Source organism: Pinus tabuliformis, chromosome 8, assembly GCF_031772625.1.
Source record: "Pinus tabuliformis cultivar Carrire ecotype Pingquan chromosome 8, CPIR1, whole genome shotgun sequence".
In the NCBI taxonomy this organism is placed as follows: Eukaryota; Viridiplantae; Streptophyta; class Pinopsida; order Pinales; family Pinaceae; genus Pinus; species Pinus tabuliformis.
This window is the reverse complement of record NC_142294.1, coordinates 1,759,550,165-1,759,577,991: the sequence shown is the minus strand read 5'-3', so window position 1 is coordinate 1,759,577,991 and position 27,827 is coordinate 1,759,550,165. Positions and strand designations below refer to the sequence as shown.

General features: G+C 38.8%; 1 protein-coding gene across 1 annotated transcript in view; it reads left to right on the top strand.

Moving 5' to 3' along the window:
- Nucleotides 1-847: 847 nt before the first annotated feature.
- LOC149243166 (uncharacterized) overlaps nt 848-27,827 on the top strand; it is a 62,642-nt gene continuing 35,662 nt past the window's right edge. Inside the window, exons 1-4 of the mRNA XM_089374446.1 lie at nt 848-1,213; nt 9,804-9,886; nt 10,007-10,219; nt 10,513-10,616. Coding sequence (XP_089230572.1) covers nt 1,033-1,213; nt 9,804-9,886; nt 10,007-10,219; nt 10,513-10,616 — 581 coding nt within the window. The 5' untranslated portion in view covers nt 848-1,032. The remainder of the gene's footprint in view (nt 1,214-9,803; nt 9,887-10,006; nt 10,220-10,512; nt 10,617-27,827) is intronic.

Here is a 27,827-nt window from a genome sequence, read left to right as displayed (position 1 = left end):
TTTAATAAAAGTCTTTTAAATTAATGAATTTTCAAGTAGTAAGCATTAACATTGTACAATTTAGTATTAAGGACATATTTACTTAATCAAATTCAAATAACAATAAACTTCATTCACAAAAATAGAAGTAACAAAAATTTATGATTTTCCCATTTAAAAAAGTTGTAATCTAGAATCTCTCGTAAACTTGATATGGATCACAAAAGCCTCAATACAACAAAAGTTGTAATCTAATTGTTCTATTTGTAAAGATTTTTGCATAATTTTTTTGAGCTAAATTTGTTTAAAATTTGGTAGAATTTGTTGGAATGAGATACCAACTTGACATAATACAAACACCTAATTTTTTTCAAAACCACAAAACCATTTATACATTTAAAAAAACAAATTTTAAATAATGAAAAATCAAATTTTTAGCGAAAAAAAAATATTTCACCATTTTCCCATAAAAACTCCAAACCTACCACCTTTTTCAAAAACAAATTTTATATTTATATGTAAATTTTATTAATATTTCAATACATCATTAATCTTTTTCCCCACATTTCCCCATCGTTTTACATTTGAAACCACATTCTCGCTTTTCGATTATATAAATATTAATTATTAGTTGGTTGATTACGACTTAGGCAAGTTCATTAACGATTCGATAAGCCAAGCAGGTGGGAGGTTGGGCCAACATACTCGGATTTAATATTTAGTGGACCTTGAACCACGTGTCAACTCTACAGAAAATCCAAAACGACGGTTCGTCTGCTTAGGTCCAACAAAAAAAATATGGGTTCACTAGAAATTAAGAATGTGTTCAGTTATGATGAGGTGCCACGTCTGCTAATGTCTAAATCTACATGTCCGGTATTGGCTATACAAAGCGAGACTTTATTCCACTTTGCCTTTGGCCAAAATGCAATTGTCAGAGAGGCGAATATCAGGGAAAGCATTCCTCCTTTTATTTTGTTAATGTTGGTCTTCTATGATTTGCTAGTTACAGAAGAGGAAATCGGAGGAAGTTGAACAGAAAAACAAATCACAATGAATACAGCAGCTGCAAAGAAGGGAGTTGGATTACTGTTCAATGCCACTAAGAGTGGATTATCCAGCCTTTCTAGTGGGATAAACAAAACAAAGAAGGCCTATAGTAGCAAGCATGAGGCTGATGTGCTGGCAGAGTTGAAGAACAGTGGCGCAAGCCCTTCAGAGCTTATTTTTAAAGGTATGCTAATGTTCTATTTGTCCCTTGTATTTGTGCTGATTTTGATTGAAATGGGTGTTTGGGATTTTGATTAATGTCGGTTCTGTGGATTTTGGTTGATGCTGATCAGAGTGGGTGCTTTTGTTGTTTTGATCAATGTATAACTTTTATGCTTTATATTTCAAGGTATTTAATGTTTTTTTCTTTTTATCTTGAAAAAATTATTGACATTGGTAATAGTGGATATGGTGGTTTTTTAATCCCCCTCTGTACTGGTTTTGATTGAAATGGGTGTTTTTGGACTTGGATCAAAGCTGATGATGATGGGTGCTTGTGATTTTTTTGGATCAGTGTGGGTTCTTGGGGTTTTGATTAATGTTATCAATTTGGGTGCTTTCGAAAAATTGGTCAATATATATACAGCTTTTTGAGTTTTTGGATGGTTGTTAATCAAGCCGAGTGGTTGTGGATTTTGATGAATGCTGCTTATGATGGGTGTTTTGGGATTTTAAGCAGTTTGTTCTTTCTGTTTTCACTTTGTGGAGTATGATAAGTTCTTTTTGTTTCTGATTAGTGTTGATTAGGATAGGTGTTTAGGTTTTTGATCAATGTTGTTTTTTTGTGATTATGCCAACTGTTTTTTCTTTATTTTTTGTATTGATATAGTAGAAAAGGAGTATATGCATAATGCATATATACAAAACTTCTTGGCTGCAGTTTAAAACGGTTCAAAGAAGATCATAACTGCCAAGGCAAACAAAAACCTGACAACAACGCGTTGCCGGTTCAGAACTGATAACAAACCATCAAAAAATTATTAACTAAACCAAAATCTGTCTGCTACATAATAGGGCATTTAGCCTCTCTAGGGATGGTAACAGCATAATTAGGAGAGTGCTGCAAGAATGATAGCGGAAGTGATTCAGAGCAATTGCTTTTCAGCTTGAGAATTTGGTGCTATACCCTGTATGTGCTGATTCACGAGAGGTGCATGAGAGTTGACGTCATGAGCAGGTACTACATTAGTACGGAAATAGATTAACTGTCTGGATTATCTCTTCAGCCATAAACAGGTTGCCCTTGTGTTAAAAATAATCCACCTGGTGTCCCCTATTGAAACGAGGGGCCTACTCCCATTGCCTTCTTTAGCTTGATTTATACCAATCTGCCATCCCTGTGCTGTCCTGGAATCTGCTTGAATTGTCCTGGTATCCTTGCTGATTTGGCCAACTGTTGATTGAGCTGGGAATACTTGATTTCTGATTTATGTCAGCCGAAGCTTTTCAGGATTTTAGTCAATTGGGATTTTGATTAATTATGATCAAGCTGTTTGTCTTTTTGACTTTTTCAACAATATGTTTGTGTTTGATTGAGGTGTGGGTGATTTTGGCTTCTAATGGATGTTGAAGCAGAGTGATCTCAGCAAGGCAGTTAAATTTAGGTTATTTGGGGAAAAATATGGAATATTAATTACATTAATATTAGAAAATAGACATTGCTTATGGTGCTTATGGTGTGTGTTATTGCTTCCTATGTAAGAGATGGTTATGGTGTCACTTCTATGTTCTCACTCATTGTTAGTAGAAGTAAATTTTTTGAACTTTGATAATGTTGATGCAATATGTGTTCATATTTTGATCAATGCAGGCTTTCGATCTAATCATTTTTTAATTCAATTCAAATACTGACGAAAGATAGCCAATGGGTTTGTAAAAATTACATGATATGAATGAACGTTAAAATAAAGAGAACAAGAGATGAAATAAAGCAGGTTCAAATACTTAGTACTGCAATGAAGCACAAAATAGTCCAAATGGGAAGAAAGTGGTGAGGGTTTGAAGGAGGGAACCATGATGGAAGAGTCCTAGATCACTAATAGCCAATGAAAATGAGTCCAGTACAATATCAGTTAGAAACTCTCATAATATTCAGGACCGGGAAAATGTTAGTGATGAGATTCGTTCTGGTAAATGTTTGGGGCCTGGCTATTTTTTAGTCTCTATCTGGTCCATCTCCTTGTGCAAACCTGATCATAAGGCCTTTTGGGATTTGCTAATTGTCTTTTTAAGTTAAAATATTTATATTGACATATTATACAAAAAGGATATATATGGCTTTTCTTTATATTTCCACAATGGCAAGGATTGCAAAAACTATCAGCATCCATTTTGTGATTAAACAACATGGCAGTTGCCTCATTTCTTGCCTGATTAGAAAGCTGAATTCTCTTAACCAATAATTAAACTTCTAAGTAACTTGAAATGCCAAAATGGGGTTCTATAGAAAACAGAGCCTTCGTTTTTTTATTACTTAGTGTACCTCTTTTGGCTGTTAACCCTTGTTTTAACTTTTGTTCATCAGCTGGTGTATCACTTTTAGCTTTTAAAGCCCTGATTTCCCTTTTGCAGTCCATGCTAATCTTCCCCATGTGCATATCCTTCCAGTAATTTTGGATTGCATTTTGGAGGAGGGGGAATTTACATTTGTAGTTCTGTAAAATAGATCTGTGAAAGATTGTCATCTTTTTTCCCGAAGAATCTAATTCGACTACATTTGCATCTGTTTATGACAAGTCATAGCTGTAGGAACTTGGAAGACAAGGTACTCCTTAAAGCACCAGTCTGGGAAGTTTTTATGAACATTTCAAAGTTATTACATAGTGTGATATGCCAATTATAGATGGGAAACGTGGCTCCATGGTATTATAGAGGGTGCATGGCAACCTTATAAATCTCTAATGCAATGAGAAATGGAGGAATAAATCTCCATATGCTAAGAAGAACTCATTATGTTATAATTTAATTATATGTCTTTGAGAGACTCTTGATATATGGTAATTTATCCAACATTTCTCATGTAGGCGCTAACCCAGGTTGACATTCCAGTTGAGTATTTACTTTTAATCATTGATCTGTAAATGGTAGGCTTATGGTCTGTCCATTTTGTCAACACGGATCTCTGCAGAAATAAGTGATGTTCTCTGCTGCTAATGACCAAGAGGCATAGTAAAGTAATGGCTCTATGAATACAACATTCTATACAATTTTGCACAAAACCAATTATAAATTTGTTCATTCTTCCAGTTGGCCGCTTCATAAAAAGTTCCCAATAAATTAATGGCTCACCCTCTTCCTTTGTGGAAGGAATTTGAATCATGGCTGTAGGGTATGATTACTCAGGCATCATCAAATTAACTGGTGACAAAGCAACTGCCAATTTGGTTTTATAATGTGGTGTACCCAACAGGTTTCACATTGGAAACTTAGCAAACCAACAAACAAGAGGATGCTATAGAATGTGGCTAGTGATTACTCACACACATGGTCAAGCAGCCCACAATATGAAGTGTCCAATTAATTAAGCAGGTTTGTAATATTACTATGAAACAATTTTTCAGTGTTGTAGGGAACGGAACATATGGCTGTAAGTAGTCATTCAATGCATGGCTAGCATTGTGGGTTGAGCTGTGGGTGTATCAAACAATAGACAACTATTTTGTGCTAGAGAATGAATTGGTGATTTGCTAAGTCACCTCACACGATGACACGGGACACAAAAGACATGGAAATACAAGTATTCGACACCTCACGAAGACCCACAGAATAGGACACAAAGGGCAGGTTATATATATATATATATATAACAAATTAGTGAATTACACATAAAAAATGAAATATATACGAAGATTCAATTTAGAAACTAATACATTTACATGATGATTATACATATTCAATCATGTATACAACTAGTACTACATCATTGATGATAAATTGACAAACACACAAGAAATAAAAACCACTAAACTGCAATTTTCTCACTAAGTCATCAAAATCATTATGTATTACATAGATACTGACTCACTGAGTCACTGCTACTATAGGTGGGAATGCCAATGGCAAATACAAAACAGAGTAGATACTAGAACTGTAGATCAAGATGGACGAATCTCATAGCTCATAAGTAGTTCCCCATGTCATCATCATCACTACCATTGCTCTTTCCTCCATCCTCATCCTCTATATCCAATCTAACCTCTGCATTTGCTGATGTGTAGGATGACCCTTGAAGATGATCACCATCATCAAAAGCGATTGGCTCTAGCACTCGTTCATTAAGATCCAAGTTGGCCAATGCCAACTCAACACTGTTGTCCAAACCCATATCGTCAGGAAACACATCTCATGTCTTTGTCTTTCCCTTCAACCACAACTCCCTCTTCTTGTAAATAAGACGAGGGTTGGTGTGCACATACACCATTGTCTTTGCCTTGGACTGCTCAAGTTTGTTTTTCTTCAAGCTATATGGATTCCCACATGTGCTTCAATTCCTTTTGCAACAAGAGGATGAAGTAACTTGAGAGAGGATACTCATGGCTAACTGCTGTAGAAGAAGGCATGTTGCACCATGAGTTGGCCATGAAGGATAGGGCTTCTTAGCCCCGTTGTCTCTAAGCACATCATAACCTCCAAATCTCCTAGTGCCAATGGAAAACTCTACGAAGGCCTCCTCCACCTCATTAAAGGATGCTCTATCCTGATATAACAATCTAAATGCATCCTTCCTCCCCTGTGAAATGTCACCATCCATGTGAGGAGGGAATTCGTATCAAGGCCGAAATTGCGCCAATCATTGTTGTAGTATTGGGATTTAATGAGTGAGCCAATCAATGCAAAGGTATGCAATTCTTATCCCACATACTACCAATAATATTTTGTATGGTGGTGAAAAATGTCTACAGTGATGTCTTATACTCAAGGAACTCATTTTGTAAAATACTAAAATAATGGTCTTCGCAGGCTCAATCATGGTATCCCACCCCTTGTAAACCTTTTTAAGGATGGGCTGGTCTTAGTTTGCAAATTAAAGCAAAGCAATGATAGGGTCCATGATCTTAATGGTAAGATCTACCTTCTCCCACCAACCATCATCGAACACTGAATCCTTGACCCTTTTTGAAGTTGCTTGATCTGTCTTTCAAGTTTCTCCAAAACGACACAAACTTTGAAATAACTATGGCCCAAGAGTGTCTTGACCTCCTCAACCTCTTAAGCATGATGAATGAGGAGGCAAACATTTGCAATCTTCAACAATGATAGATGTACATACTCTTTATATTGTGAGAGCCTTGGTATGGTTTTGTACAAAATTGTCGATATGGCATTGTTATCACGCAAATTTGTGTCGACAAACCTGCATGACACTTTTAGACATTCAATCTTGTCACAATTGAAAGTCTCTCCATTCAGATTGGTGTTTTCCATTCTCACGGGGGTGCCCCTAGATGATGTATGATGTTATGCACTTAATATTCCTATGTCAAAATTCAATTTAATCAGCAACAACAAAGTTTTATTTTTGACTTGTCGATGAGCAATCAAAAGTGAAGTAAGTTTTGAAATGAAATTTGTAATGGTTGAAACTTGAAATCAGATTTCTAAAAGTAATAGTAGCAACGAAATTGAAAGTGATGCAAGAAATGAATGTGCACCTCAAGTGAAATATTTCAAAACAAATGCATCTAAAGTTCAATATAACATCACACTGCATAAGAAATTATTCAATGGCTAACAATACACTCAAAGAGTTAGAATCAAACATAATTGAATGAAATCATAAATTACCCAAGAAGTTGGTTACACCATAATGAGTATTGGGTGACAAGCTACCATGAATTTGTTCACTTGCAGTGGAGGTAGCAGTCTAAAACACTAGAGCATGGAAAAGTGAGATCTCCGTTGCAACCAAAGCATCTATAAGAAAAATTGTCCAACCCTTGTACCGCTGCTCCAACATGCATATATGGAAGAAATATTTTGTCCCTCAAGCTGGTTGATCCAATGTCTCTCTTCTAGTCTCTTCTAGTCTGTGGTCACCCCATAGGTCCTTGGCCTCTTGTTCGACAGACCTTGACGCCCTTACGTCTGCTGTGAATTGTCACCAGGCCTGCAGCTAGGGCACAGGCCTGAAGCTAGGGCACAACCCTTGCCCTTGCCTTTTCTTCTGTGATTTGCTGCCTTACACAGACCCTAAACTCATCAACAGCAATCCTGGCAACCTTCTTTTCCCAATGGCCAAGCTGGTTGATCCAATGTCTCTCTTCTAGTCTCTTCTAGCCTGTGGTCACTCCATAGGTTCTTGGCCTCTTGTTTGACAGACCTTGACCCCCTTACCTCTGCTGTGAATTGTCGCCAGGCCTGCAGCTAGGGCACCGGCCTGAAGCTAGGGCACAACCCTTGCCCTTGCCTTTTTCTTCTGTGATTTGCTGCCTTACACAGGCCCTAAACTCGTCAACAGCAATCCTGGCAACCTTCTTTTCCCAGCGGCCTGTCCAACAGACCTTCCACAGATGCTCAGATGGCTTCCTTTGACTGCGATTTCCTTTCAGCAGTCACCAAAACAGTCAGTGGTTACCCTAGACAAAATCCGGCCTATCATTTGGCCTCTTATCTCCTGCGGCTAGGGCACTTCCTTTAGCCCAGCCTTTCCTTGATCTTTTCACCTGCAAGCAGCACAAAAACACAAACCCAAAATTCTCCTAATATAGCATCATTCTTCTTGCCTTAGGAGATCCAAAATCCTTGGTCCTTTCACCATAGAGAAAATGCCCTAAACGAAAACCGTGCTGCCTTAAATGCAGGTCTGTGATTTCCCCATCAAGAAAGATGCTACATTATTCTCCTCTATTGCTTTTAAGCCTCTCCATTGGCTTCTTATTTATATTTTTCCATACGCTGCAATACCATGGGTCATCAGAATATCGTGGGTTTAAACCCACACACTCATAAAATCTCTTATGAGTGTTTCTCTCTCACAAACCTAGCACCAAGGGCAAGTGAGACTACTCGATGCTACCAAATGTCAACATTATATTGCTTGCTTTTGGTTGGGCAAGAGGAAGGCATCCATATTGATGATTGATCTATGCTTTTGCATTAGCTATTTTAACTTCTATGATTTTGTTTCCTATATCCTGAAATATGTGTTACGAATTATGAACATTGAATACTGATTTCAAATTTTAATTTGCAATGGAAGTGTTTTTAGCTATGCATTGGGATTCAAATTATAATTCACTATTATAACTTCTATGATTTTGTTTCCTATATCCTGAAATATGTGTTACGAATTATGAACATTGAATACTGATTTCAAATTTTAATTTGGCAATGGAAGTGTTTTTAGCTATGCATTGGGATTCAAATTATAATTCGTGATTTATAATCGTACTGCTTCATGTCTAAATCAAATAATAAATTGTAAGTGATAAATTTTAATTGATTTTTTTTTCTCATTATTAGAAGCCACTTTGTAGCATTTCTCCATTTCCAATGGTTTTGCAAGGAGTGAACCCTACATCTCTGGTACTTGTCAACTCTTCCTACCATTTCTTATTTCCCGCCTCTGATGCTGGGGGACACATAGTTAATAAACAATTCATGCAGACATATCTAACGTGAAAAGACAACTATAAATGAAGAGCATTCTTGCAGCAATTACAACCCCTCACTATGCACCTTTATAAGTCAAAGAAAGAGTTTCTTCCTATTGAATATCTAGTATCTTTGTCCATGTTTGGCACATCTACCAAACATGGCTTTGTTGAACGCATCTATACTAGACAAGGGACTAACTGCAAGCAATGTATGATTTTGCTAGGCACATCTACTAAGCATGCCAAGGAACCTTCTCCAATCAGTATTATAAAATCCTTTTGTATTCCTTTAACTAGGATTTTTTTTTATGGAAGATGTCGTGGCATTGGGTAAATTCTTCCTCGTACAAATGCATACTTGAAGAAGATAGAGAGAGATCTTAGTGGAGAAATTTACAAGGAACGAGAAAATACAATTCCAATAGTAGTAAATGTATACTCAATTAAATGTTGATGGGATAGTGTCATGTTGCTTGTAGATTGAATCAGATTTCCTGATTTGAAGGTGGTTCTCTCTCTTTTTGTATAAAGTCGTATTAAGGTGTATGCTTTATTTGACTTCTTTTCTATCTAATTTACTATAAGTTATAATATGTGAAATAAGGCAATTTCTCTTAATAAAGGTCACACATCATATTCTTTATGTCAACTTTCCGTGTTTGTGTCTCCAAGTTAATGTTAAGGGAGGATCCTGGCTATGTTTTTCTTGTGCCCCGACGGCCCTTATATTTTATGTACTGACCACATTGGTGTGAATGCCATCTCGGCTTACGTCCCACATAAGTAACCATAACACCTAGTTACAAAAGAAACCTAAGCCTCATTGTATTTGACTCACTTGAGTAAACATATCATTACTGATATAATCTTAAGGGGTGCTTAGTATACCCTGACAATTCTTGTGTATTGGATTATCATTATATGTGATGATTATTTAGTGAATAAGGTCTAGTATGCTTAATCACACATTAATTAACATTACCCGACCATTCTTAGCAGAACCATGGTCCATCTTGTTGTTCCTAAAGTCACTTAGAAGACATGTCCCATGATTTGTTTTTTTGCATTAGAGGACTGTCCTATAACACTTCATTTATTTTGTAAAAGTTGAAAGTGATTGATAACTTCTCTGTGAGCTAAAATATGACAGCTACTGTTTCTTGTGGAGTCTACTTGCAGTATTCCAGCGTTTATACTTTTTGTACATGGCTGGATACAAGCACGAGTTAGTCGCTGCAGCTCAAATGGCTGGAAAACGCTTAGTAAGTTTATGTTTATATTTTGAATTTCCTTTTTTGTTAGATAGGAATTAAAGAAATAAGAAGAAATTGATTGCTTTGTCTTGACCCTCTGGTTGCTGAGTTATGTTTGGAATCCAACAGGCAGACCCTGCAAAAAGTAGCGTGCCTTTGGATGCAGTCATGATCCTGGGAAACTCAGTATGCAATGAATGCTCAAAATATGGAGATTTTGAGAAGGGAAGCTTTTATCAGAGCATGCAGGACTTTCTAGCAAAATCAAGAATGTCGAAAGATCACTATGACAGAGAGTCAATTATCCATGATATTTATTATGCAGTATTGATTGCAGCTGAGGTGAATAAATTTGACATGACCAAGTCTGGGGCAACTATTGTATAGAAGCACGTCTTCCCTTCTAGCATATGCAAACAACATATTCCATTCACAGATCTTCTCTTGTTTGCAATTGACTGCCTCTTGACAATAAATGTCGGAGCATATGTTGGATTTTTAAGAAGAAATGGAAAAACATAATTTATAGACTTAAGTAATTGTTAAATTGTGATGATTATAGTTGATTATGCTCCATGTAGTACAGTTATAAGCTGTGTAATGTGATTTAGTAATGTTATCTTATTTGTAATCAGAAATTTGGAACAGAGGGGCAGGCATTAGAGGAAACATTCAAGGACGCTGCCTCTCGTATAATTGGAAGTGCGATACATATAACCGATGCCAAAATTGACCCCAGGTAATTCTCATTTTAAATTCCTGTATACTGTCCTGAATGAAGTGAATATCAGCTGTAGTATTGTAGTCTTTTATAGAAATTTAATATATGTAATTATACATTATATATATGTTGTCTTATTAATTAGATTTGGGTGAGGTTTCAATTCTTGCAAAACTTGTGCTTTTAGAAAAGCAACCTGGCCTATGAGTTGCAGGTTGTAAACATTCCTCTTCTTTCCAGCTTAAGAAGATAGAAGGATAGAGAGGCATAGACTGCATTATTGGGTCAGAATTTTTTTAATTGTTTAACTGAAATTGCATGTTGTTTCCTATATTGGTTAGGGCCTGGGGGACTTTATTTGTTGTTTTGGGATCTGCTTATACATAAAAGGAAGTAGTAGTTAAATTCTTAAGCCCTTTTGTGTTTTTTTGGGCACCTGTCACTCAATGAAGTTCTTGCAACATACATCTAACCATTTTCTTAGGCATGAACATGTAATTTTGATATTGCCCTGTTGCAAACTTTACTAAATAGGGTTCCAAGAACTCCCCCTGAGGCCTAACTTGTTGTGCCGAGAGGCGCTATACAGCCCAGTATTAAGAGAGATGTGTAGGTATTAGGTGTGTAATGTAAGAAAGATCGTATGTCAACAATTTTTTAAATATTTATAAATATTTTAGTTTAATTTATTTTTCTAACACTTTTTAAATTAAATCTAAAAGCAAAAAGGTATTTGGTAGATGTAGTAGTGTAAAAAAATTAATAAGAACATAAAAACTTAATTCTTACAATAAACTTATAATATAACAAGATTCTTAACTATGTATTTTTACCCAATTTTACCATGGATATTATTAACTGGAAAATGTTTTTTTTACAATACCATGGGCCAATACCATGGCTTATTAATACTACATACTCAAAAACCATAACTCATTTCAAAATCAAATATTTTATATATATTTTATTTTATTTTTATCTTATATCTTCTAAATTAAAATCTAAAAGCAAATATGTATGGGGAGATGTTGGAATGCCTGCAAACATTTTGGCTTGGTCGAATTGCATAAAACTAAAATTAAAAATAAAATAAAAAACATTTTGACTAAGTCAAATTACATAAAAATAAAATAAAATAAAATAAAAAGAATAAAATAAAATAAACTAAAATAAATAAATAATAATTATAATTATCAATATAACATTTTGACATGGTCAAATTGCATAAAACTAAAACAAAAAATAAAATATTTTTTTTTGACTAAGTCAAATTACATAAAAATAAAAATAAAATTAAAAAAATTAAATTAAATAAAAATATTAATATAATGTAATGTAAACATTTTATCTACTTCAAAATAAAATAAAAAATAAAAATAACAAAATAAAAGTAACCCTATAAAAATAAAATAATAACAAAAATAAAAATGGCCCATGGTATTGAGAACCTATGGTATTCGTGTCGAATATAGCCTATTTAAAGGGTGAAATTAAACCAGCCTAGATCCGTCTTAACTCCGGATCTACCAAGTGCCTAGATGGATCAAATCTCTTGATATACAATTTTTTTAGAGTTACAAAGTTTTTTTTAGAGTGAAAAGAGATTTGATCCCTTTCGGCGCTTGGTAGATCTAAAGTTAATATGGATCTAGGCTGGTACTCATTGGGTTGTCAACTTCAAAATTTCTTCTTTCATCACCACTGGTTTTACCAGCGAATCACAATTTGGCTTGGGAAGAAAATAAATGATTTACTGATACATACTACGGTGGAAAATGCACAGTAAATACTGATTACATTCATAATTACATTTTTTTGCAGAATTCATTCTTTACTTCCATTTATACATCCTTTCTCATGCAACATGCCTACTATACAACTAATTCAAGAGAGTATATATGTGTGTGTATTTTCTAGGCATCCTAGAAATTACTGGTAAACCTTACAAATCTTGTCTAATTTATCCATTGCATTCAGATACTTCATAGAGATTATGATGAAAATGGTTTATGGGGATCTGCCATTTCGAGTTTTTAATGAATATGAGCCTAGGACCTGTGGGTAATGGCCCATGTCTAGTTACTCTTCATCTAGCTCATCAGTCAAACAGATTGTTCACAAAGCGTGACAAAGGAAATTGACGCAAAACCAGGGGTAGGCGGGTCCTTTATGGCTGTGGGCCACAGAGCCATACCAGGCCGAGACAGCTAGTCGATCTGACAGCTGAGGTTGGGCTGAGATAGTTGTCGTAAACCACTGTTCAAAGCCCCCCTCTCCAAATAAATAGAGGGAAACAACACTTAACAAAGGTTCATAATTTTTGGAAAGAAACACCTGAGTGGATCCTTTTCTTGTTTCACAAAGGCATTGTATGAACATTGATGTATGCACTCTACCAGAGAATTTAATGGAAGAATTGTGGTGATTCCAATTCCTTGATTTGCAGTATGTTTTTCTCTCTTAGTATTTCCATATGTGTTTGACATTTTCCTCAGATTGCATTTAAGTAGCAGCTAGATATATTTCCATTATATGTAGATTCATTTCAGTCAAGTCTTTGATAAAGAATGCCTGTATTGATATAGTGATAAGGTCTTTAAAAGGCGCTCCATGCATCTCAGCATCTCATAAACCTTTCATTGCTCTTGTTTTCCTCTAAATCCAGAGATACAAAATTCTTAAAGTCTAAGCTTTGTTTTGATGGATTTTCTCTCTATTGTCTTCTACTATTCCATCTCCATTAACAATTGATTTGCTGCGAGTTTCAATCTGCTTTGGCCACCATTGTTTGAGTATTACTCCCTGTGGAATTCTGCACACATGTTATTTCTTACATTGTGCTTTCATGAGCGGTTCTGAACCAACCCTTTTCAAACTATTTGTGACAGAAAACTATTAGTGCTGCAAGCTCTCAAGATAAATCTGCTAGCACTACTTAAGATGTCCTAGGCACTGGTCTATAATCAACCCAGAGGCTGTCTCTAGGAGGATTTTCTTATCCCCTGAAGCACTGCTGCTAGAATTAGCCACAACATCTTTTTGGCGCTGTTGCCGGGGACGGATTAGAATATTTTTGCCTGGATACGACAATTCTTTACATTCCCTCTCTCGGGTGAGCAAGGGAAGTGAGGGTTGAAGATCTCTCACCTTGGTGACTCCACTAGTTGTATTTTTATCTCATCATTCTGGCTCCTACGAGGCCCCATACTCGTGCAAACTCCTCCCAACAAAAACCCCAGCTGTCTTTGACCCAGAGAAGCCTATATCCAGAAAGACTAGCAGGGAAAAAATCCCTAATATTGATGCTGCTATGTCCTTGTGTCCTGAAAAACCCTTATCCAGTTCACAGAAGGTTGTAATCCATTGTTCTGAATTTCCTCCTAGAGTTCTGGTATATCCTCTCGAGAGTGGTCAACCCCTCAGTGCCGCCTCCATAGAGGACAAAGAAGAAGTTGAGGAGATAAAAGATAAACCCCAAAGCAACCTTACCCACAGTGTGAACAGTCCCTCATTCCATTGTCAGTCAGTTGTCTTACTAGTAATAATACCTCAAGTTCCTTCAGGAGTTCAAGCACCACTGCCCCTGATCCAAATGGCTGTCCTAGGTTTCTTGCTCAACAAGATTGCCCCCCTAAACCTAATTCAGCCTCCAAATGATATGCCACAGGACTACCTCAAGCTCCTGCCCAGGTATAATGAAGAAGCTAATGTAACAACCCAGAAACACATAGAAATTTTCTGTGCCTTTGCAGAGGCTCTAAATGTTGAGCATCAGGACGTAGTGTTGAGGCTTTTCGTCCAATATTTGGACGGGGAGGTCAGGAAATGGTTTAAATCTTTGCCAAATGCTTCCATTAACACTTGGGAAGAAATGGAGAACTCCTTTTTGCAGAAATGGGGTGAGAAGAGAGACCAGGGGTACATCCTCACTGAGTTCAATGCTATCAAGAAGAAACCTGGCGAGGATATCTCTGATTTTATTAAAAGATTTAATAAATTGTACAATAATATGCCTGCTGAAATCAAACCTCCACAGGCCGCTGCCCGAGTAGTCTTTGTTGGGGCATTTGATTTAGAATTCGGCTTTACTCTTAGAGAAAGAAGGTCTCCTACCTTGGATCAGATCCAAATCGATGCCCTTGAGGTAGAAGCAAATTTTACCTCCACAGGGAAGTCACGGAGCATATTTTATCCTAGAGAGAAGAAAAAGGGAAAAGAGGAGGTAGCTTCCCCAAGTGGAAGAGACTTTCAAGAACAAAGGATAGAGGAGATGGATAGGCTAATAAGGAGCTTATCCAACAAATTGACAAAGATGGAGCTGGAGAATAAAAGCCCTTAGAGACAGAACCTCCCAGCTGCCAATTGGGGTTTCAATCCCTAGTATAGAAGGCCTCCCCTATAGTTGATGCAAAGGGAAAGGAAAGAACAACAAGATCACGTCCATCCCCCACTATATATAGAAGACGATCTAGAGGAGCAGATGCCAGATGCCAATGAAGTCCAGGGGAATGTGTATGCCTCTATCTTCGATGAAGAGCAAGAGGTCAGATTACAAGAAGAGGAAGAGGAGGAGCTTGTTGCAACGATGAGTGACGATGAGATCGTCAATTACTGCAAACGGGTCACTGATCTCATGCATGCTCAACTACACAAGAGGTACGATCTTCGGTCGTCAAAAAAGAGATCGAGGGCACAAGACCAAGATGACGGTGCTTCTTCCCAAGAGCCTCCCAAGCTGGCAGACAAGGGGAAAGGATAGTTAGATCCAAACATTCAAAGAAAAAAGGAGTCCTTAGATTTGAGTTGCCATAAGCCCGAAGTTCACAAAGAAGAGAAATGACCTCCTCCTCCTAGACCCATCCATGAGAAGAGGAAGGAACCGATGGAGGTTAACTCTATAGAAAGAGTCCATGCTATCTTTAATCTGCACCTCCTCCTCCTAGACCCATCCATGAGAAGAGGAAGGAACCGATGGAGGTTAACTCTATAGAAAGGGGCCATGCTATCTTTAATCTTCAAATGAGCTGGAAAAAGTAAAAATCTCGGTGCCTTTATCAGAGCTCTTGAAACAACCCACCTATAGGGCTCAAGCTTCCCAGTTTATGTTTCCATTCGTTCCTGATCAATCACCCAATAGCTTGAACCTCCAAGAAGAAAGGCCAATGGTTGTCTTTGGGCCCCATGTTGAACAACACGATCCCTCCATGCCACCTTTTTATGTCACTCTGGTAGTACACGACCTCCTGCTTCACAATTGCATGTTAGACTCCAGAGCTTCTCATAATTTGATGCCATTATCCATAATGGAGCAATTGGGTCTAGAGATAACTAGACCCTATAAGGATCTCTATTCCTTTGACTCTAAGAGGGTCAGGTGCTTGGGGATGATCAAGGACATGGTGGTTAATTTGGCCCAGATCCCAGCAAAAAGTGTGGTAATGGATATTGTAGTTGCTGACATCCCAACGAGGTTTGGTATGCTTTTGTCCAGGTCTTGGGGATCTAAGATTGGAGGGTCCATCAAGCTAGATCTGACTTATGCTACCATTCCTACCTTTGGTGGAGAGGAAAGGAGACTGTACAGGGAATCCAGATTCGTCAAAACAATCACTAGAGTTGATTGTTCAGACAATGCTCTTGTGTATAGAACATAAAGAGACATCTCCTGCTTTATGCTAGAAGAAGACGAATTCATCCTAGAAGAAACATAGATACAACCTGCAGTCCAATTGGACCGACAACTCAAAGAGTGTAGCAAGGTATGGAAGCTGTATTTTGATGGGGCAAATTCAAAAGAAGGAAACGGGGCAGGAGTATTGCTGATATCTCTAGAAGGTAACTTAATTCCTCTATCCTTCAAATTGGAGTTTGAGGCCACCAACAATGTGGCAGAATATGAGGCACTGCTACTGGGCCTGCAAGTGACAAAGAATCTAAATATTGATTGCCTGGCCGTATTTGGAGATTCTAAACTGGTAGTCAAGCAGATCAAGGACCAATGCCAAACCAAACACCCTCGACTGAGGGCCTACAGAAATGAGGTTTGGGACTTGATCGACAACTTCTTCTCAGCTTTTAACATACAATTCCTGCCAAGAGAAGGAAATCGAATGGCCAATTCTTTAGCCATTGCTGCCAACAACTTCAAGCCACCACAAAATCCTCTGCTCAGGTACGAAATTGAAGTCAAATATAGACCCTCAGTGCCGGACAATGTGAAACATTGGCAAGTATTTGAGGATGATGAGCAGATCAAGCGTTTCATGGAGGTCATCAGGGAATTCTCAAACTCCGTGATTGATCGAGAAGAGGAAGAAATAATAGAAGAGCAGCCGACTACATGGGAGGAAAGCATTGCAGGACAAAAGGTTCTGCAGTTGAAGGGAAATACCATTCCACGGGGTCTAGTTCCTTTGGAAAGGATATTCAAACCAAACGACATAGCTTCAAAGCTTGTTGAACAGGGAGTTGAGGAACACGTGGAGGACTGCAACATAGGCTCAGAGGATGAACCCCGATTGATCAAGTTATCAACCAAGATCCCCCAACACTACAAACAAAGGTACTTAAATCTCCTGAAAGCTTATAAAGATGTTTTTGCTTGGTCTTATGATCACTTGAAAACCTTTGATGTAAATATTATGCAACATAAGATTCCCCTAAAGAATGATGTGAAGCCTTGTAAGCAAAAACTCAGACAGATCAATCCACTTCTCCTCCCATCCATCGAGAAGGAAGTGAAGAAGTTGCTTCAAGCGAAGATCATTGTACCCCTGAGGTACTCAGAATGGGTGGCAAATCTAGTTCCTATTAGGAAGAAGAGCAGAGAAATTAGACTATGCGTGGACTTCAGGAACCTGAACAAAGCTTCTTTGAAGGACAACTACCCATTGCCTAAAATGGACCACATTTTACAGAAGGTAGTTGGCTCTGCCAGGATGTCAATGATGGATGGCTTTTCTGGATATAACCAAGTGGCTGTGCAACCTGAAGATCAAAAGAAAACTGCATTCACGACTCCTTGGGGGACTTTCATGTACGCTAGGATGCCATTCGGCTTAATAAACGTAGGAGCAACATTCCAGAGGGCGATGGACATAATGTTTGTGGGAGAGAAAGATAAGTTTGTGGTGGTATACCTGGATGACATCACTGTTTTCTCCAAAACAGATGAAGAACACATTGAACACCTGAATCTTACCTTTGAAAAGTGCAGAAAGTATGGGCTCTCCCTGAACCCCAAGAAATCTCAGTTCGCTTTGAGCGAAGGCAAGCTGTTGGGGCACATTGTAACGCAGGAAGGGGTCAGGATCGATCCTAAGCAGGTGGAGGCTATCAGTCATATTTCCCTACCGAGGAATAAGAAAGAGGTCCAAATCTTCTTGGGGAGGATTAATTTCTTGAGAAGGTTTGTGCCTAACTACGCAGAAATGGTGAAAGGCATTACTGTTGAAAAAGGAAAATGAAGTAAAGTGGGGCCCAGATTCCCAAGAATCCTTCTCTAGAATCAAAAGAGATTTTGCAGAGGCTCCGGTGCTAGTTAGCCCAGACTATTCGAGGCCATTTTATATCTTTTCTTTTGCCTCCCCCCATACTATCGTTGTTGTATTACTTCAGAAAAATAAGGAAGGCCATGAGCAACCCATAGCTTTTTTCAGCCAGGTGCTGCGGGATGCTGAACTAAAATATAATATATTGGAAAAACAAGCATATGCTCTAGTCAAAGCTTTGAAGGCTTTCAGAGTCTATGTGCTACATTCGAGCATCGTGGCTTATGTCCCAACAACAACGGTGAAGGACATCCTAGTACAAGGAGACAACGAGGGTAAAAGGGGTAAGTGGATTGCAAGAATCTAGGAGTATGACATGGAGGCAAGACCCACAAAGCTCATCAAAGGACAAGGACTGGCTAAAATCCTATCAGAGTCAAATTGTCAGGCATTGGGGATAAATCTATTAGCAGAAGAGGGTGAAGAGGGTACACAACCCATGATCCAAACCATAGTCCAAAAGATTCATATCAAATATGAAACTTTGGCCTGGTACCAAAATATCATCCACTATTTACTATTTCTGAGATGCCCAACAAAGGTGGAGAGATCCAAGTACAGAGCATTGAGGGCTCAAGCCCAAAAGTTTGTTATATATAATGGGCAACTATACTGGAAAGACTCGGTGGGAGTGCTGCTGCTGTGTTTGGTTGATAGAAACGCAAAGAGCGATGGATGAGTTCCATAATGGCGTTTGTGGGGGGCCACTACATCTGGAAGACCACTGCACATAAGATACTTAAAGCAGGGTTCTATTGGCCCACGCTATTTGGAGATGTCCATTCTTATGTTAGGGCCTGCCAGAAGTGTCAAATATTTGTTGAGAAGCAAAAATTGGCTCCACTCCCTTTGATCCTTCTTATTATAGAAAAACCCCTCAGACAATGGGGACTAGACTTCATTGAGGAAATACATCCTCCTTCCAGTGGCCAACACAAGTCGATCGTCATTGCCAGATACTACACCAAATCTATTAGCAGAAGAGGGTGAAGAGGGTACACAACCCATATGATCCAGACTGCAGTCCAAAAGATTCATATCAAATATGAAACTTCGGCCTGGTATCAAAATAGCATCCACTATTTACTATTTATGAGATGCCCAACAAAGGTGGAGAAATCCAAGTATAGAGCATTGAGGGCGTGAGCCCAAAAGTTTGTTATATCTAATGGGCAACTGTACTGGAAAGACCTGGTGGGAGTGCTGCTGTTGTGTTTGGTTGAAACAGAAATGCTAAGAGCGATGTATGAATTCCATAATGGCATTTGTGGGGGCACTACATCTGGAAGACCACTGCACATAAGATACTTAAACCAGGGTTCGATTGGTCCATGCTATTTGGAGATGGCCATTCTTATGTTAGGGCTTGTTAGCAGTGTCAAGCATTTGCTGAGAAGCAAAAATTGGCTCAAGTCCCTTTGATCCCTGTTATTATAAAAGAACCCTTCAGATAATGGGGACTAGACTTCATCGGGGAAATACATCCTCCTTCCAGTGGCCAACACAAGTGGATCCTCACTGCCACAGACTACTTCACCAAATGGGTAGAAGCAGTCCCAACCAAGAATGCAACTGACAATGTGGTTATGAAATTTCTGGAGGAGAATATCTTGGCCAGGTTTGGGTGCCCTATAAAGATTGTGACTCACAACGCCCAAGCTTTCAAGTCTGCAAAGTTTAACACCTTTTGTCAGAAATATAACATCATAGCTGGCCATTCCACCACTTACTATCCCCAAGGAAATGGGCTGGATGAGTCTTCCAACAAAACAATGGTGAGAATCCTCAAGAAGAAAATTGCAAAAAGTCAGAGGAATTAGGATTCTCAGCTGAAATTCGCACTATGGGCAAATCGGGTCACTCCGAAAAGATCCACAGGTAAATCCCCTTTTGAGTTGGTTTATGGGAAAAGCTGCTGTATTCCCCATTCAACTTGCTATGCCAGTGGCTAAGATGCTACAAGATGTAAAAGAGGAACCCAATTCTCTAACTAGAAAGATATATCAATTGGTGGAGCTCCAAGAGATCTGAGAAAAGGTGAATCACACGCTGGATAACTACCAACAAAAGGTGAAGTCCCTGTTTGATAGGAAGGCCAAAGACAGACCTCTTCAACCAAGAGATCTAGTTTTAAGGTGGGATGCAAGAAGAGAAGATAAAGGCAAACATGGAAAATTTGACCCCTTGTGGTTTGGGCCCTTCAAGATTGCTGAGACAAAGGGAAACAATGCTTTCTTACTGGAGAACTTGGAGGGTGAAATGCTTGAGTTGCTTGTAAATGGGCAGTTCCTCAAATTATACTTCCAACACTAAAAGGTCCATCCCTCACCCATTGTACATACCGGTGAGACATTGTAAAAATTCAGTTATACTTTCAGTCCTTTACATTTCTGTTTTTTCTTTTATATACTTGAATAAAATAACTCCATGCCCAATGGATAAAAGCCACCAGTTTGCAGGTTCTCACCGCCTTTCCAACAAGGCACTGCCCCCTGGTGGAGCCAATGTTGTCACCCTTTGCAAAACTTGTCTTCAGTTGTTAAAAAGGTGTAATTGGGTAGAAAAGTTTGCAGCCATCTGCAGGGTCACAAAAGTAGTCAAAGATTGATCAGACCTCCTCCAATGGGTAAAGCTTGGAATTAGCTTTCCAATGACATATGGAACTCCTCAAATGGACCCTGGAATCAGAAGTTATAACAAATCGGAGCTGCCCTTGAAAACTGGAAGCCAAGGAGAAAATGTCTTAAGGAGGAATCTCGTAAATCAAGAAGGACCCATCGGTCCGCAAAAGACCACCCTAAAGAAATAGTCGGGAAAAGAACCAATAGTGTAAAGTGCCAGGGAGCACCTCAGAAAGTGTGACAAAGGAAATCGACGCAAAACCAAGGGCAGGCGGGCCCTTTCTCTCTCTAGGGGGGCCACGTGGTGGAATATTATTGGATCTGATAAAGACATGGTGGTGCTGACATCACCATGACGTGGCAGTACGGAGGACACGTGGCATGTTGATTTGGCACTTTCAGGGGTCCTATGGGGGCATATCCAGGTGACATGTGTCACCCCTCAGGAAGCGACACGTGGCATTGATGACGTCACCAATCGACGATCGACGATCGGGGGTAGCAGCACATTGTGCATCAAAATGGAATTCACCGATAACGAACCTCCGACTGGGGGGCTCTGATACAGGGGCTAGCCCATAGTCACAGGAGGAGCAAGAAATCGAGGGCTAAGTGTTAAGGAGGGATCCCGCAATCGACGATCGCAAGTTATGGAGGTCACACCAGTGGCACGATTCGGGAATCGCCGATGTTGGTTGCGATATCCAGGTGGGCCCAATCGACGATCGATGTTTGCAATGCTGCGAAGGTTGTCCAGTGTAAAGGTTGAGGATTCTGCCGATATGCAGGATTTTACTTAACAAAGGAATGAGCCCCCCAGACACGCATCTAAAGGCCTCAGCGCCTGGTCATAGACCTCGGTCATATGATGAAAATGGGGAAAGGGGCTAAAGTAGATCGAAAGGCGCCGTTCTGTGAGGTATTTTAATATAAAATCTTGATGGAATAATGCCGCGCTAAGGTAATGCAGAGCTTTAAAGAGGTATTGGGTTGGCAGCTGAGACATTTAAGAAGGATATGGAGCATTCAGAAATCGGCATGAGCAATGTTTTACAACTCCGACTCCGACTCCGACTCGGCCGAGGATCAACTCCGACTCTGACTCCGACTCGGTAATGACTCGGCCGGCTCGATTTCAATGACTCGGTCGTTGTAAAAAATACATTAAATATTTATTTTTTTTTATAAAAAAACATAATTTTAAATATTTTAAACATAATTTTAAAGATTTTCATTCATGTTTCCAAACACACAGCATTATAATATAGATGGAAGACAACATATGATCAAAGTAGGCTCATGGAGCTTCAATTTCCAAGAGGTGAAATACCTTCCATCTCTTCCACGGAAGGTCACAAACTTGGTATCTAGAGATTTACCATTGATCCTCTATGCAATGATTAAAGTCATTCAAAAATTCAAACCACAGCTGGCACTCAGACACAAATGACCTAAAAACCAGGTCAAGTCAAGACATATGTGGTCTGACCCACAGACCACTGTCAACTGGACACTCTCCAGTAGAATGCCAAAGTTGTCCATTTCAGCTCTTTTTCTGTTTTTGTGAAGGGATTTTTGATTGGTGAGACCAAACTCCAACAAGCAGCTAGGACACAACTACAACATACCTCTACTATTTTTAGGGTAAACTAAATACTGCAGATTTTCAACAGCAATAGCATCTCAGGCACATTTTGTGATTTTTGTTGAACTAATTTGGGGAGCTAGGGCACAAATTTGCACTTCTCAGGCTGTTTTCACCAGCTAGCTGTTAAGGCAAAACTTTATGATCTGATTTTCAAAGAATCAAGCTTCATCTTGTCACTTCAATGGCAGCTAGAGCACACTTTCAGACCTGATTTTTCACTAGAAAGCACAGCTATAGAACACTTTAAGCATATTTTCAGCGTTGGTTTCTTCACAACCAAGTTTTTCATTGCTAGGGCAGCATTTTTGTTAAGTTTCCGAGATCATTTTGAGTTGAAATAACTCATTTTCAGATCCAATATTCTGAGCAGGAGAAGGGCATTCAACTGGCCCTCAGTCCTGATATATTTCGAAAATATCAACTTCAGATTTGACATTTCTCAGACATGGCTCGTAAGATTTATAATTATCATTTTCCCATTATTGCTTCATACCATGGTTCATGGCATACTTTATGCATTGTGTACTTCATAATAAAATTACAGACATCCAAACAGATTAATTTCACACCACAAATCCAAAAAAAAATGAATAAAATTTATTTTTTACGCTGCCCAGCCGTTTTCCAATGACTAGGCCTGGTCAATACGGACTCGGCCTGGTTGACCGAGTCATTGATGACTAGGCCGAGTCATTGGATGACTCGGTCAACCGAGCCGGTTTGCTGGCCTGGTCACACATTTTTTTACCGGCTCGGTTTGACTCGGCCGTTTCCGAGTTGAGCCGGCCTGGTTGTAAAACAATGGGCATGAGTTGACCCTATAAAGCCCCTTGTGACAAGAAATCAGGGTCAACATAGACAGAGTAAATGAATGTATGGAAGCTTGGGAGGACTTAATGATTCAACATGGAGCTCCATGCAGAGGGAAGACGAAGTACTGCTCAGATGACCTTTGCTTCTATACTATGGCATTAAAATTGATAGTTTATCACTCCCAGCTCTAGAGAACAAACGATTCAAGCAGTAAAGGTAGAAGTGACGGGAACCAGTTGAGTACCAGAGGAGGCAGATCGTGGCCAAGCAGTGACCTGAGCAAAGGTGATCCCAGGGATGGGCATGGAGATATTTTGCTGAAGTTTTCATCTGTTATTGACTTGTTTTGTTATCATGTACTGTGTCACAATTTAATGAGGCAATTAATCTTTTGTAGTCTTTTTGGGCCACAGAGCCATCCTAGGCCGAGACAACTAGTCAATCTGACAGCTGAGGTTGGGCTGAGATATTTGTTGTAAACCATTGTTCAAAGCTCCCCTCTCCAAATAAATAGAGGGAAACAACACTTAACAAAGGTTCAAAATTTTTGGAAAGAAACTCTTGAGTGGATCCTTTTCTTGTTTCACAAAGGCATTGTATGAACATTGATGTATGCACTCTATCAGAGAATTTAATGGAAGAATTGTGGTGATTCCAACTCCTTGATTTGCAGTATGTTTTTCTCTCTTAGTATTTCCATATGTGTTTGACATTCTCCTCAGATTGCATGTAAGTAGCAGCTAGATATATTTCCATTATATGCAGATTCATTTAAGTCAAGTCTTTGATAAAGAATGCCTGTATTGATATGGTGATAAGGTCTTTAAAAGGTGCTCCATGCATCTCAGCATCTCATAAACCTTTCATTGCTCTCATTTTCCTCTAAATCCAGAGATACAAAATTCTTAAAGTCTAAGCTCTGTTTTGATGGATTTTCTCTCTATTGTCTTCTACTATTCCATCTCCATTAACAATTGATTTGTTGCGAGTTTCAATCTGCTTTGGCCACCATTGTTTGAGTATTACTCCCTGTGGAATTTTGCACACATGTTATTTCTTACATTGTGCTTTCATGAGTGGTTTTGAACCAACCCTTTTCAAACTATTCGTGACAGAAAACTATTAGTGCTGTAAGCTCAAGAAAATTTTGCTAGCACTACTTAAGATGTCCTAGGCACTGGTCTATAATCAAACTAGAGGCTATCTCTAGGAGGCTTTTCTTGTCCCCTGAAGCACTGCAATTACAAGTGCTAGAATTAGCCACAACCAGTGTTGTGAAAAGCGCGATCGGGAATAAATCGGCGAGGGGAACGAATCGGGAAAAATCAGAAAAATTGGGAAAAAATCGGAAAAATCGGAAAAAATCGTTTGGTACAAAAATATTCATTTTTTTCATTTTTTTTTTCAATTTTTTTAATATCTAAACCATCTACAACATAAAATAAATACATTGACACATAAATATGATAAAAAAACTAATATATAAGATGTTTAATATCATTTCTAGCGCTAAAATCACACATAACATTGAATCATGTCCTGAATAGTAAGTCCTGACTCCTGAGTCCCAACTCAGCCTCAAAATATCAACAAAAAATATGATAATGTATCTCATCATGTCATAATGTCATATACAATAAAATGAAAGTCTAATCCTATTGATTTCCTCTGCCCCTCTTGCGAGAAAATGCCACAGCTTTCCCTTTCCCTCTAGATGTAGATGCTGGTGCCCGTGCTGGTGGAAATGGCAGTGGAGTTTGATGTGCTCTAGAAGCTGAAGAACTAGAAGTAGGAGCTATAGGAGGTAGACCACGTCCTCTACTGGTGGCAGTGGTAGCCCGGGCAGGCAGTGTCACCTCCTCCTCCACCTGCTCCTCCTCTTGCTCCTCCTCCACCTGCTCCTCCTCTTGCTCCTCCTCCTCCTGCCCCTCCACTACATCCTGCACTAACCAATCATCAGTAGAATCCATGAGAGGCCTCTTGGCCTCAACCCTCCATGCAGCAGTGGTGTCAATCCCATCCAATGAGATGGCATCCACATCAGGTGTCCTCTCAAGTTGCCTCACCCACAATCGAAGATTGTAGTAGACGTAGACCATGTCATTAAGTCGCTGGGACTCCAACCTGTACAAAGATCATGAAATAATAATTAATAATTAATATTATAAAAAAATATTGTTTAATGAATTCAAAAATTTATTTGGAAATTTGCAATATTTTAAATGTTTAAGTGTTAACCTGTTGCGCTTCTTATTGTGTATTTTTTCAAATACACTCCAGTTGCGCTTCTTGTTGTGTATTTTTTCAAATATACTCCAGTTGCGCTCACATCCTGAGGCGCTGCATGTTTGGCTGAGGATGCGAATGGCAAGCTTTTGCAAAAGGGGTACCCTGCCACCATACATTTTCCACCATGCATCTACAACAAAATTACAAATAAAATTTTAAATAAACATAAGAAGAAAATGGAATTTGAAGAGACAATGAAATTTGAAACAAAGTTACAAACTAAAAAATACCTGGCATTTTAATCGTCCTATCAGTGATAGCCATCTCAAAGCCCAATGTGCCACCTGCCATCTTATATGTCTCAATTTGTTTAGAGATCTCTATACGTTGTTTTGGAGATCGCACCATCTTCTGGACATAGGATAAGAATCCATCCATGATCTCAGCATCAAAATCAAACCCACATGCATAAGAAAATGCAGGGTTCAGGAAAAGCCCAGCAGCATGAATGGGACAATGGAGTGTGTTGTTCCATCGCTCATCAATCACTCCCCATAGAAGGAGTTGTTTCTGAAACCCATCATCTCCCTTATCATCATAGTAGGCCCGGATGGCTTCTTTGGCCCTGTCCATGGCTTCATACAAATAGCCCATTGCGGGCTTCTCACCATCAACCAACCGAAGAACCTTTACCAAAGGTTCAGTAACGGCGCACACCTCCTGCACTCCCACCCAGAAGTCTTCTTGGTATGAAACTAGTCTGCATACGGTCTCTCCTTCTGGTTTTCAGCTCATTGACAAAGCACACCACTCCTCTGGAAGAAACATTCTCTTCACATCCCACATAGAATTCAAGAGGGATTGAAGAGATATGAAACTCGTGGCAAACCGTGTAATGGCGGGGCGCACCAACTCTTTGTTGTTGGTGAATCTTCTCATCAAGCTAAGCACAAATGTATGATTATATATAAATTTTGTGATGCTTTTTGATGAGTCAACAATATCTTTGACAAAGGGATTTTTCCCTATGTCCTCTAACATCAAATCAATACAATGGGCAGCACAAGGTGTCCAAAATAAAGTAGGATGCCTGTCCATTAGCATTCTACCAGCAGCAACATAATTTGCAGCATTGCCCGTTATGACTTGGACAACATGTTGTTCACCCACCTCCAAAATAAACACATCCCGCAAATCACATAAAGTTCTTGCATCTTTGATTTGATGAGATGCATCAACAGATTTGATAAACATAGTCCCCTTGGGACAACTAACCAAGAAGTTTATAAGGGTTCTCCCCTTTTGGTCAGTCCAACCATCTGACATAACAGTGCATCATGTTTGTGCCCATGATGCCCTAAAATCCTCCAATCTTTGGGTGCAGTCACGCTTTTCATTTTGAAGAATCCGGTCTCTGAAATCATGATAAGAAGGGATTTTGTACCTCGGGCCAACACTGGCAATAACATCAACAGTAGGTTGGAAAAATGTGTTATTCCTTACAACGCTGAAAGGAATATCACTCTAGAGGAGAAATTTTGCCTTCAACCTGTCAGCTTGTTCTTTATCAGTTCTTTTTAGCATTGAACCGATAGATGGTTGTGAACCAGGTGTGGTTCGAGGAACAAAAAAAGATGATGCAACTACCGGATTGACTGATGCTGCAGTAGAACCAGTGCCACTTGGCCCACTTCCTTCAGCTGACCTTTTTAGTTGCCTTTTGAGTTCTTTTTTGGCCTCTCTAGTGTGCTCTAATTCTTCCAATGCTCTCATGGCTCTTTGGATAATTTCAGCATTTGTATTTATACAGGGCCCCACATCATGTCTAGGGATTTGTGTAAGGTGAAACTTCAACCTGTACACCCCCCGTATATCTCCTTTCCACACAACTTGCAACTCAAGTTTTGTCTATCATTCGGAGCTTTAGGTTCACCATATTCTCAGAAAGGATCCAATTTCCTTGGCATGTTTGTTTTTGAACTTTGAATTTGCAAACTTAAAGTCTTGAATGGTGTTTTGGTGCAGTTGTGAACCTATGGGAAAATAAGGATTAGAATTACAACTTAGCATTTACAAAATTACAAGTTACAAATTTACAAATTACAATTTAGTATTTTAATTTTTAATTTTTACATTGATGATTGTACAATGAAAATCCAAGTTACCCATAACCCAACCTAAAACAACCATTCCAAAGTTCAAAGTTTCAAACACAAATTACCCAACCATTCCAGAATCCAAACCCAAGTTACCCAACCAAATGGCAAATGCCAAAAACAATGAAAAAAACATAAACAATGTTTAAAAAAAATGAAAACAAAAAAAAAAAATTGGTTCCCATAGTCATACCAAGTTACCCATCCCAAAT